General features: G+C 42.1%; 1 protein-coding gene across 2 annotated transcripts; it reads left to right on the forward strand.

The window, feature by feature from the left end:
- Window positions 1–1,656: 1,656 nt before the first annotated feature.
- slbp2 (stem-loop binding protein 2) lies at window positions 1,657–10,431 on the forward strand. Of its 2 annotated transcripts, none has more exons than XM_004076041.5 (9): window positions 1,657–2,228; window positions 3,880–4,035; window positions 4,167–4,247; window positions 4,314–4,391; window positions 5,992–6,135; window positions 6,231–6,395; window positions 8,218–8,377; window positions 8,646–8,769; window positions 9,828–10,431. In XM_004076041.5, exons 1-9 carry the CDS (start codon window positions 2,176–2,178, stop codon window positions 9,890–9,892), a joined length of 1,026 nt encoding a protein of 341 aa, XP_004076089.1. In that variant the 5' UTR covers window positions 1,657–2,175; the 3' UTR covers window positions 9,893–10,431. The 2 variants fall into 2 exon arrangements, with proteins under 2 accessions (XP_004076089.1, XP_020564303.1); XM_020708644.3 differs by having other exon boundaries at window positions 2,070–2,228; window positions 8,652–8,769.
- The last annotated feature ends 2,689 nt before the right edge of the window (window positions 10,432–13,120 follow it).

Raw genomic sequence — 13,120 nt, forward strand, 5'->3', positions numbered from 1 at the left:
CATGTTAAAGCCAAATTAAAAAGATGGGTCTTGAGTTTCTATTTCAGTTTAAATACGTGGGGCCAACAACCAAATCCAGCCTTGATCGCACTTAAAATACGTAAATGTGTGAAATGTATGGAAGCGATTCTGTAGCATTAATAAAAAGCAAAGTCAAAACCAGAAATGCATTTTCGTTTTCAACATGAAGCTGCATTTTTTGACTCAAAATTAAAATGAAAAAGCAATCCACCAAAATGCTTTTTCATTTCCTTCCTCAACACAGCTTATTCTGTCACTTAATAAAATAAAATGAAAATGGTATTTGACATTTCATTTTCAAGAGGTTCCATGGTAAATGTGTAGAAAAATTCATTTAGAAATGTCTAATTTGACAATTAAAATGGATTAACAGAAATGCTTTTTAATTTTCAAAATGAAGCTGCATCAAATGACTCAAAATTCAAATGAAAAAGCAATATTTCAAAATGCTTTTTCATTTTATACTTAAATCCGCTTATTTTGTGTCATAATTAAAACGAAAATGCAAAGAGGGGATTGCATTTGCATTTTCACATCCACCCTGGGAAATTTGTTGCAATATTCATTTAGGAAAAGCATTAGCAGAGGGGAGGCGGGGCGTTATTGTCTCGATGAAAATCTGAAAAATATCATACTATGATATTTTTAGATTTTCATCGAGACAATAACAGATCGACCATTCTTGCTTTTATTTTTACCCCTATTGAATGCTCACAGAGACACGGAAGTAGCGGCAGGAAGCGGCTTTTGCAGCAAGATGACCGGAGGGCGTACCAGATGATGTGAATGTGAATACAATGGATGCTTTTGTGCTTTTTAAAATAAATAAATCTGTTCTCTAAACATCCTCCATGTCTTCAATGCAATGTAATGAGACACACACAGACAGAAATGTGAAGGTATCTGCTGTAAATCTATGACGTAAATGAATAACAGGATCAATGATGGGCTAGTCAGTTAGCATGTAGCCTAATAGCCTTCGAATGTAAAGCGACTGACTGCTAAAGTTAATAAAAGACAAGTCCTGAATATTATTATTCCTGTTCGACCCTAAACTACAATATCAGCTGTCTGTCAACCGACCAGCCAGTTGCCCAAATGCCGGCATACATCAGAGAGCTCTGCGGCGGAGCTAGTAGTAGCCTAGCAGGAGCTATCGTATAACAAAGCAGCCTAGTTATCATAAATCTATTGATATTTTTCTTATATTCATTGAGACAGTAATAAAGTGATCATTTTTGTTTTTCATGTTCCTTTTTTGAACGAATATGGGTCACAGAGACACGGAAGTTACCGCTGAAAGCGGCTTAGTTTTGCCGGCGTACAGAGAGCATGAATGACTTATGACGTGAATAATTATTGCGTTCAAACGGATTAATTATTGCGTTCGAACGACATAATTATTCGCACGAGTTAATCATTTCGAGGGAACAGAATAGTATTTTGAGGGAACGCAATAATATCTTGTGGGAACGGAATAGTATCTTGTGGGAACGGAATAGTATTTCGTACGAACGACATAATAACCTGTGGGAACAAGATATTAATCTGTGGGAACAAGATATATTTTTATATCTTAATGTCAGGACACGGGCTCCGTACCATAGAAATGCAGCAATGTGCCATCTTCTCTCCTCTCTCACCTTAGCTTGTGCACGCTGGACGGGGCAGATCAGGGAGCTTGCGCGATGCGCGTGCGCTCTTGGGCCGTTGTGACATCACAACAGCTCATTAATTCCAACCGAGCGTCTTTGCGACAGTTTGATTGACAGCGATTTAAAAGGAGAAATACTCAGAGATGCAAAAATGAAATTTTTGCAATTTTTGGTTTTTTTACAGTTGTTCTCTTTCATATGAAAAATGCCACACGAACATGTCAAAAACTAAAAAAAAAAAACGTGATTTTTCTCTGAGGAAACTTCAAGGCGTTTGTGATCAATTCCACTTTCTGAGAGGAGCCATCTTTTCTGCCAGGAGTCATATTCAGTCGTTGCGATGGATTTGGGGCATACATTTCACGCGAGCCCCTCGGGCCGGAAGCGGCTCAGGTGAGGCGGGTGCAGGTGGCTGGCCCCGCCCCCTCACAGGTGATGCTCATTAAGAAGGTGTGAAAGCGCTTCCACGGCGTCTGTCCGCCTGAAGAGAAGAGCTGAGATGTCAACGAGTGGAGTGGAACCCGCAGCGCAGAGCCCGCTGTTGTCCTCCAGGTACGAACCGGAACCAGAACTTTGTTCTCAGTCTCTCTGTGGCTGTTCTCCGATCAGTAAACGTTATTGATGTCACAGACTGTTCTGGCTGGGAGGAAGTGCTGTTTTCTAATGAGTGCGTTTTGTCACAAATGAAAGTCTGACTGAGCAAATCAGTGGTCTGAGGTTTTACATTTTACACATTTTACAAGTTAAACTTTTCTTTGAGTCGTCGTGTAAAATCCCAGAAAATTGATAAACTGATGTTGGATTATTTTGATGTTTGGACTCTGGTCAGTCTGGCCTATAATAAAAGAGCTAATGCTTCTTTAAATAAAATTTAAAAAATCAACACAATGCAAATATGGATTTATCATGAAACCAAGCATGGAAGCTTCTAAAAGCTGATGGAAAAACTGGTTAAATGTTTTTTTTTTTTTTATATATTTTATTTTATTTTTAACCAGCTTTGTGTAAAGTTTATTTGCATTTGATTATTTTATCGTAAACTTTGTTCTTGACCTAATGGTTCCATACAAAAATCTGTTGGATGATTTAGCTCTTGTGACCCAAAGGAACTAAGAATCCTGGTGTTCCTGCTGTGCAAGGAAGTGTGTGGGAAATGTTCCTGCTGCCTTTCATTCTCCTTCACAGCAACGGGTATAAAAACTGTTCCCTTAAAATTGCTCAACAAAAGAAATGACCCACAATGAATAGAACTGCAAACAAACCATGCTGGAATCATGTTTCGATGTTCAATGCAGTGACAAAAGAAACTGTCCCTGATGTGGACCTGGAAGGCCTTCCTGCAGGCTGAGGAGATGGAAACCGGGATGAGCGTTGTCCTTCAGAATGTTTCTGGCTCTGTGGAGACGGTGGGACCTGTAGATGGAGGCTACTGAAGGCAGAGGGTCTTTTTGGTCACCTTTGCAGTCTCTTCCTATCACCCTGGAAGTGAAGTTGCTGCTTCCATAGCCCCCTCAGGAGGCAGCTGCTGCTGGGGCCCTTATGACCAGAGCTGAGGTGTTGGCTGACCAGGATAGACGGGGACCCACCTCAGTGCCCCCCCCCCCATATAACTCTTATGCCTCTTGCTTTATTTTTATCAGATGTAGAGGTCTGGTTCTGTTCAGTAAGACATGTTCTGCTGTGTTCTCTTTTCTGATCATTCTGATTATTAAGGCATTTAGTCAAGACTGACGTTAAATAAACAGAACTCCAACCTTTAGTAATTATTGTAAAACCGTTTATTTTTAAATGTTTTCATGCTTGGTTGAGGTCCTTTAAGGTCTTAAAGATGATTGAACTCCTGGTTTGTGGCTCAGAACGTGCCTGGTGTTGGTAAAGCAGAGGCAATCGACTGCTGTTCTGGTTGATCTGGTGTGTGTGATCAATGCACACGTTTGGAAGACGGGATCCAAGGTCATTTTCAGCCAGGAGCTGAGTCACAATGACAGTTTTTAAGAACATTATTGCTGATCTTAGGAGGGGAAGAACAGTCTCAATACAGAGCAGAAGCTCACTGAAATATTTGAAGTCACATTTATCTCTTTCTATGCATTTCCGCTGTTTGTATTTTGATATGTTCCAAACAGTTTTTTAAACGGCGTAAAGCAGAAGTTCTGGTTCAGTTTCTCTGTCTACGGGTCTGATGTTGCTGCTGTCGTCTCAGCTTGTCCTTCAGCCCGTGGTCATGCGTTTGTGTGAAGGGCTGGTCCTCGGCCATGTGGAACAGCCTCTCCGACCCACTGCTGCCCCCTTCAGGATACTCTGCCACTGAACCGTGGCTCCTCCCAGAATGCAGCTCTGTCTATGACAGTTTGGTCAGGTAGGACACCTCAGCTGTTGGTACTGTAAATTCTTCCCTCTACAGCAACAAATGGGAACTCGTGTTGGGGTAAATGCTGAAGTGCCTCTGGGGGGCAGTATTGCTGTAGAAATGTTGTTGTTTCTTTGCAGTAACGCCTCTCCGATCCCGTCTCCACCGGCACTCGGCGGCCTGCGAGGACGTGAACGAGCGCACAGCAGCAAACCTCGCAGGTTCTTACTATCTCTGACTTAAGCTACTGAAGAGGCTCTTCAGAAACACTCGGTTTCTGTCCGCAGATCATCCATCCTGGAGCGCTGCATCCTTAAAGCGTCCACCAGCAGCGTGGCCGTGGGGACGGATGACGTGGACAAGAGGTTGGGCATAAACCAGCACGCACCACTGGCACAAATGAATGTCTGTGAATTTTATTTGGTAAATGACGTGTACTTGTGGAGCGCTTTTCTACCTTCCTCGAAGGCCCAAAGCGCTTTAGTCACAAACCCATTCACAAGCTTGGGACCGCTGCCAAACAGCGTAGGGTTCAGTTTCTTGCCCAAGGACACTTCGAAACACGGTCGGGCAAGGCGGGAATGGAACCTGCAATATTCCAATCCACGGTCGACCGCCCTACCGCTGCACCACGGCCACCCATAATTATTGGAGGTGTAATGATTTATCAATTTCTATTCTCACGATCCAACCAGATCGCTCTGTGAGGCGGAATCAAATTAACCTACACCATTTAGAAAATGATTTTTAAAATGATACATTGATGATCGATTTTGGACAACACCATTTGGATTGAGACATGGTCTGTTTATTCTACTGTAACATAAAAATGACCAAATTCCATCATAGCAGAAAACAAACGTGTCAGCAAAAACTGATCATTCCAGTCCAATGTGTGGAAACACTTTGAATTTGGCAAAGTCATGTGACCATACAGTGTTCTAATTGGGGCGGCGGTCAACCTCTAAGATTGCAGGTTCAATTCCTGCCCATGTCAGTGTCCTTGGGCAAGAAACTGATCCCCCCCCCTTGTCAATGAACCCTCAACATAGTTTAGTGTCAGTGTGTGGCAGCGGCGCTGCCATCGGTGTGTGACTGGAACTGACTTTAAAGCGCTCCTAGCCTTCAGGGAAAGGTAAAGCACTATGTAAATATATGCCATTTACCATTTTAAAAATGGTCCCTTTTAAATATTTTGATGTGGACAAACAGCAGTGGGGTTGACCTCTGATTGTGCTGTTCAAAATGAACCAGAATCATAGCAGCCCTAGAAATGAAAATTAAAATCTCCTACACGGTTAGTGTTTCTGCATTACTAAAGCAGAAACATTGTGACAAGTATATTAGACCTGACAACAATGGAGCTAAGAAACTAATGAACAGTGTTCCCAAGCTTGTGACCTCAAAGTTGGTCTTTTGAGTTTGAATCCCATCTCTCTGCATATTCAGTGCAATGAGGCAGAATCCGAGTTATTTCCCTACCCCTATGGCTTCTCCCTAAATTTAGCCCTCCAAACAGTTATAGGTGTCTTCAAATTAAACGTTACTACCACTCTGACATCAATATTCGCTGGTCATCCACGTTGGCGAGTAGCTAAAATGACATCTGTTTTATGGATTTAAAGTCATCCTAAGGGAAAAACTCATTACTTGCAATTAAATGTAAACTTCTGTGCTTCAGAGCACACCCGTGAGAAGAAATTAGTTTCTCCCCCGTGGCGCAACATGAACTTCCCATTCAGAAAACTATTTGGGACACCCCTACCCTTAGAACTGGATGACTAAGGAGGAATACTAGGGGAAGAATTTGGGTTAGGCCAAAGTCTTAGTCTCTAAAGTGCATAGATGACTCCACACAGAATGGATTCTGCAGCTTCAGCTGAGTGTCCAGAGTTTATTTTTTTTTGAACAAGCTTAAATGCTTTTTCACAAATGCGCTGAAGTTTCTGCATGTTTGTCCTGTAGGCCCCCGTTTGGCCGTTGTTACCCCCGCCTGCCTGACCCGGCCAACTCTGAGACCAACGCTGCGGTTCTGAAGCGGCGGCAGAAACAGATTCAGTACGGCAAGAACACCACCGGCTATCTGAACTACCTGCAGCAGGTGCCAAAGTAAGGAAACTGCAGTTGACAGGTGGCTAACAAGCCACGCCCACCAACCTACTTTAAAAAGAAAATGGAAAAAAAATATTTTTTTTTCTCTCAAGACACCTGAGGGACCCAAAGCTTCACCCATCCACTCCCAACAAGTACAAAAAGTACAGTCGGCGCTCCTGGGACATGCAGGTTCGTCTGTGGAGGCGGGCGCTGCACCTGTGGGACCCTCCATCTGCAAGCCAACCGGATGAGACGCCTGACCCAGTGGAGCAGCTGTAGGTGGAGATCAGAACATCCATGCTTTTACTCGCATTTCTGATCCGTTAGCTCCACCTGCTGCCTGGTGTTCAGGTCTCCAGCCGCAACCTGCACATGGATCAGGTGTATTCTGAGGATTCAAACCCGCTTCATTAGCAGGCGGTTGGTTGGAGCTCGAGAACCTCAGTTGGTTTTGCTTCGGATCATTTCCTCACTGCTGCTCCAACTGGAGATCAGATCAAGCTCCTAGAGACTTCCTTCTGCTCCTGTTGTTCAGTTAGTCAAGAACCTCGCAAACAAGCCTGAAGTTCTACAAACCGGGTTAACGCTGAAATGGTGCGGTTGGGCATTGTTGCCAAGGCAATCGTGAGCAATTATTGCAAATTCTATAATCAAATCCAGAAAATCGGCAAACAAATCATCAGACAGGACCTCCTTAACTCAAACATTCCATTTTCACTATTTTTTGTTCTTTTGGTTTGTTTTTTGCCTTTGACAGGGTAGGTTGAGCAGAAATTAATGAGAACGTTGCAGCTCTTTTACAAGGGAGTGATTATACTGCCCTCTACTGGCAGGCAGCTGCAGCACCCAGCTGTACTGCCTGAACCAGGGGTGTCCAAAATTTGCAGAGGCCCAGATTTGGTGAGGTGAATATAGGGGCAAACCATTCAGCCTTTATTTCTTTGAACCCTTATCATTACATAGAATGCAAATTGACTATTTAATAGAAATTTAACTGCAATGGCAATTGAATTTGTTCTTATAGAAATCAATCTAAATTTGTTTACCAAAATTACTGTGAATTTCATATTCGAACACCCTACATATAATTAAGCTAAAAATGCCTTTACCATCTTTTTTTTATTTTATATAGTAAATGTCAGATAATGTTCACCATTAATTGCTCTCTGTAAACTTCTGGATGTTAATCACATGAACAGTAAAATGCCAGTCATTTTAATTTATTCAGAAGTGCTCTAGTGGCTTTGATCCGAAACTTTTCTCTCCCTCACATTTGGCCTTAAGGCTTTGAAGGTCTAGTAGCACTTGGCCCACAGTGTCATGACCTGGACAAACATTTGCCAACTCTCGCTGCTTCTAGATAGAAAACTTTATTTATCCATTTGGGAGGTTCCCGCATGGAAATTGACGATCTTACGATAAATATTCTCCACCATTTCCTCTTTGGTCATTAAAGGTTTGCAGTGTTTAGAATCAGTGTTGCCATCATGTAACTTGCTTTTGTGGTCTCTTTCAACTCACAGGTTCTCTTGAAAATGTTAAAACACTCCGAGTTGCTTAATCTCATTGGGACCGTTGACTCCAAATTTGTCTTTCGTGAGCAGCATGTCTTGTCTAAAGAGCCTCATGATGTTGAACCCCTCAGACAGTTTCTCGACCTAGTAGGCAGCCGGTTGTTTTGGATCTTGCTGACAAACGGGAAATTTAAACTTTCTTGGAGATGGTTCTTGTTGCCAACCTTTTAAGTCAATTTTTAAAAAATGAGCTAGAAAGTGTTGCTGAAGTCTGCAACAGTGTTGCCACAGGTTCACAACTGCTTCATTCAATTCAGCGAATCACAACCTGCACAACCAGATTTTTAGCAATCCCTCAGGTTGCAAATAACTGATTTCTGAAAGGTGCCAGTTGACCGGTGGAAAATAACGCAGGCCTCAGACTTTGAACCTTCCTAGCCTGAACAATTAAAAAAAAAAGGTCAATGATAAATCAGAAACCTGGATCAGGTGTGTAAGGAAATCCTTGTTGTTTTTTTTTTGTTTTTTTTAACAGACCAAACACATTTTACAAATGAGGACATTTTCCCCTCTTGTCCTGCAGGCAAAGCCAGCTAGCGAAGATGACGTCTGACCTGTGCGAGGACGGAGGAGACGAGCAGAGAGGGAATCGTGCTCCTGCGTCCTCTAAAGTCTTCTCTGTGTGTCCATTTTCCGCCGCCTGCGAGGAACCAGCCGGGGCCTGGACTGTCCCAACCTCACCGGTAACTGTGATGTGTTAACTCTGCTCCGCGCTGAGAAACGTTCTCACTTCACATCGTCTGCTCCTGTCTGTTTTTGACCCTTCATGCCTTGAAATATTCTGGTATGAAACATTCAACTTCTTCCGGAGTTTCCTCCTCGTTCTTGTTTCTTCCCACTTTCATAGGCTTTGAAATATAAAGCAGTTCTACGCTCACTGAAATGAAAATGTCGAGTCCTCAGACTGAAGGGAGATGTTTCTGCAACTTTCTTTTTATTTTCCTATTTCAGATGCAGACAGCCTGCCGGCCTCTCCGCTCCCCTCCAGGCCTCGGCTACTCCCACAGGAATCTGCTGATCCCCGATGACCAGAGTGACTGGCCCCGCCTCCTGATGGAAACTGATCACATGCCAGGTGAGTTCACCTGACTCTGCACGTTCTAGGGCAGCGTTTCCCAACATCAGGCGTCTGCAGAGCCTGATGAGCTGAATCAGGTGTGCATAAGCAGGGCAACATGGAAAACTTGCTGGACAGTGTTCCCTGAGGACAAGGGTTGGAAAACACTGGTCTAGGGTCCTTAGTTCCCTCACATTGACAACAGGATGAGGACCCCGACATTCCTGGTGTAAAAAAAACCTTCTGTCACACCTTTGACTCTGAACTTTTCTCATGTTTCATGCTTCTAATGAAAACTGAAGAACCAGAAAGTTCCTACAGGTTCTGCAGAGCTGAGGAACTTCTGATTCATTCTCACCTTAAAATTCTTTAGCTTTAGCGGCTGAAATGTCTGAATTTGCACATGGTTTTTGATTTAACTTTATTTCAACCAGATATTTACAGGTGACCTGAACTTTTCTTTACTGAAAGTTACATTTTTATTTATTTTTTGCAAACCTCAAATGTCACTGGCAACACTTGAGTGATGCACTTTTTGACAAACCCTAAATCTTTGTTTACACAATCAACATGAATCAGCGGATTTCCATAGAGTATGCAGTGCATCAACGTAAGGTGTTGCATTTCTGCTTTCCTCCACACCAGAATCCGCTGGAGTTGCATTGGATGCATAAACTGAGTTACAGTAGCTGAATGTCGACACTCTGGTTTTAAAATTTAGTGAACGGTGCAGCAGAGACGGAAGCTGAACATCACAAAATATAATTTAAACATGTATTTTTTTTAATTCCCTGCTGGGTAATATTAACATAATTTGGTTGCTTGCTGGTTGCAGATCCTACAAGACTACAATTCACTACAGTAGTACCCTGCATGGACATTTGCATAAACTTGAATGTCTGCTGCATTTGTGGGCCGAGCATTCTTTGAAGCCATTCTGTTTCAGTTGGGTTTTTTTGTTTTGTTTTTTAACAGGATGCGGAAGAAGCTGCTGGGTTTTTGTTTTTGCAGAGATTAATCTGGATAATGCCTGGTTTATCCAGATGTCGTCTTAGCATCTGTCTGATCTGTTGTAGATTTCGGCTCTGATGACCAGCAGGTTCCTGTGTTTTCTGACCAGCTCTTCTGGAATCCTTACTGATCTGAAGTGAACGTGGAAAAGGTGCCCTGAACAGCCTCTACCTCTGATCATGACCGTGTTTGTATCGTCTGATTTGTTTGACTTTTAAAGATGAGCTCAGATTTCCTTCGTGGCAGCAGAAGGGATTGATCCCTGATCCAGTCGTGGTCCAATCCTCCACTCTGCCCTGAAGGCGGGGCGGGGGCAGTGTTGGGCTCCCGACCTGAGCACCACTCTATCATTGGCACTTATTTTTTATTTTATTTTTTTGTTGAACTGCATCAGTTGGAGCACTTGTCACCTGCACTGTTTGAGTCTGACCTGCTGGAAGATCCACCAGCTCGTCCTTAACTCCTGTCTGTCACTCTGTCCTTGTCTTCGTCCACCTTCACCACTGTGCTCTGCTGTCTGGCTCAGGTTCTTCCTCGTATCCATGTTTTTTCTCAAAAACAAAGTTCTCAGTGTTCTGTCACTTTTTTTTACTTGATTTTTGCTGCTTGAATATCAAGAGCATTGTTAAAATGAGATAATAAAGATTTAAATAAAGTGTTGTAAAGTTGTATGCTGCTTGGCTTTCTTCTGAGTTTTACCAATGTGGTGTTCAAAGATCCACATCAGAACTCCAGGTGGTTTGAAAAACAAGTTGGACTTGATAAATCCACTTTAGCTGCATGCGTGTACCCAAGTGAAGTAACCCACTAATGTCTCCTCTCCTAAACTAATATTTGAGATTTTCAAAAGACAGTTCAGTGAGGTGTAATGGTCAGAAGATCTTCATTTTTTAACATGCATTTATCTCTGCTTTAAATGTTGTGTGAATACCAAATTTGTCAATCTGGTCACTGGCACAAAATCCCACAATACAACACTGATATTACAGTTTTTCTCCATTGGTTTGGCTCATTTCTTGAAACAGAAATTACATTCTGAAAACTCTAAGATCATTTGGCAGAACAGTCTTACAGTTTAGCACAACACAATAGCTCAGTTGCAAAATCTAATATCTCCAAAAACTGTTCACTCGTGCTTCAAAAATAAAATTCCTTTCCCATGTAAAGAGTCGGTGTCACCAAAATGGCAAAGATCCTTCTCAATTGCTTTGGCTCATTTCTTGAAGCAGACCAGATGTTCGCAACACTCTTGGTGCTTTTGTCAAAATGTGGATGGTTCAGCACAACGCCATGGTTCACCTGCAAAAGCTCACATCTCTCCCAAAACAATTCACTCCTGTGTCAAAACTAAATTTCCTTCTCATTTAAACAGTGCACCCAAAATACTTGGTCCCTTTGGCATTGTGTAAGCACTGCAAGTCAAAATGATTAGATGTTTGGTCACTATAGCAGAGGACCATTGAAATATCCCTCATGTCCACCTTTCAGTCTAAGCTCAGTCCTTTATCAACAATGCTAACTGTACTGTTTTTGTATAGCTAACAGAATACAATTCACAAAACTGAAATTATTTTAGGGTAAGGGTAGCCTCTTAGGTTTAACAGCACACATTGCACTCATACTGCCAAGGAAATTGTAACCATTATCATTCACACAAAGTATCTTTCATACATCAGAGTAAAAAGAAAATGTATACAGCATAAAATACTTTAGAATATAAACACAAGCAAAAACAATGAAAATGATATGCAGCCTACAGTGCTGTATATGATGCTTGAGTTTCACAACTAACAGTTCTTCACTGGTCGCTGTCCTCCCCCTCCCTCTCCTGGCCATCGTCCTCACGCTGCTGTCTGGCCACAGATTCTCATCCACAACACAGCGTATATTCCCCATTGTGATGCAAGGAGGTAAAAAATGGCGTGCACGTGGCAACCATCCCCTACACTGATCTCCTGTAACATCCTCACACGCAGCATCCATTGCATAGAGCAGGGACCTCTGATCTTGAGCCCGATGCTCAGAGACTCTCCACCTCCAAGTGGATAAAAACTCCTCAATAGGATTGAGGAAAGGAGAGTAAGGTGGTGGGAACACTATGACCATCCTTGGATGAGTAGTGAGCCAGGCCCTGATGAGTGGGCCACAGTGGAAATTCACATTGTCCCATACAATAACATATAGATGTAGGTGAGGCCCTACAAGATCTCTCTGTTTCAGGGATCAAATCAAAATGAAGGCGGTCCAAGAAGATGAGGATCTTCTGTGTATTGTAGGGGCCAAGACTGGGGATGTGAGTGGCCACACCATTCTCAGATATGGCATCAAACATAGTTAGATTGCCCCCTCGCTGGCCTGGGACATCCTCCTTCGTTAGTCAAGTTCTAGTTTCACTTGACTGTCAATTGCTGTAATAAATGTATCAAATGTTCCAAGGGATTCATATATCGTATTTATGGTATTATGTTCTTGACTGATTTTGACAATTGAACAGACTATTGTGCATGTGATGACTTACACAATGAAATGATGCTGACTCATTTTGGAGTGAACAACCATTAGACTGAGAATCAACAATCAGTTTAGATCAACAAGATCTATTCACTTGGAAATTGTGCTAAATGAAGGCTACCTGTACTTAATCAATTGAAAGATGTACTGAGACATTGAGACATGTACTAAGACATTTGCAATTTGATGAAACCAATGAGAAATGCCATTCTGTTGTGAACAATTGCCAAGTGGTTTGGAGGTTTGTCCATGTTGTTTTGAGAATGTAATTTCTGTTTCGAGAAATGAGCCAAACCAATGGAGAAAAACTGTGAGAGGGATGGTTAATGTAAGGCCTCATGAAACATCAAGGCAATTTGACCCAGCTGTGGATCAATGTGTCGAGCCTTCTGACACAGTCAAACGGCGCCATCGGTTGGTTGCGAGTGTCATGGCAAATCAATGTCATTCTTGTCTTTGCCTGGACAAAGTATTAAGTAAAATATGTTTTGCCTGTTTTAAGGTAACTGGCCAATTATAAAATTCTATTGAGAAACGTAAAATCATAGTGAAACTTGAAAGAAATGGCATGCTACTCTATTAAAAATAGAAAACGAAATAAGGCAGCGACAGTATTCTCAGACTTTATGTCTATCAATAGGATTTTTTTTTTTAGTATTTTTTTTTTATTTTCATTTTAAAAACTATTTTCTATAATTTGGGGCTTTATTCTGCTAATCCAATGAAACACAACCTGTCCAGCTTTGGAGAAGACTCGCTCACAGACTGTGGCTACATAAAGCAGATACCGGTATCTTACCATCTTGTAAACGTTCTGGTAACTGAGCTGTGTTCAGTATTTCATCGG

This window comes from Oryzias latipes, chromosome 14 (assembly GCF_053564925.1).
Source record: "Oryzias latipes strain Hd-rR chromosome 14, Olatipes_Hd-rR_3.1".
Taxonomy (NCBI): domain Eukaryota; kingdom Metazoa; phylum Chordata; class Actinopteri; order Beloniformes; family Adrianichthyidae; genus Oryzias; species Oryzias latipes.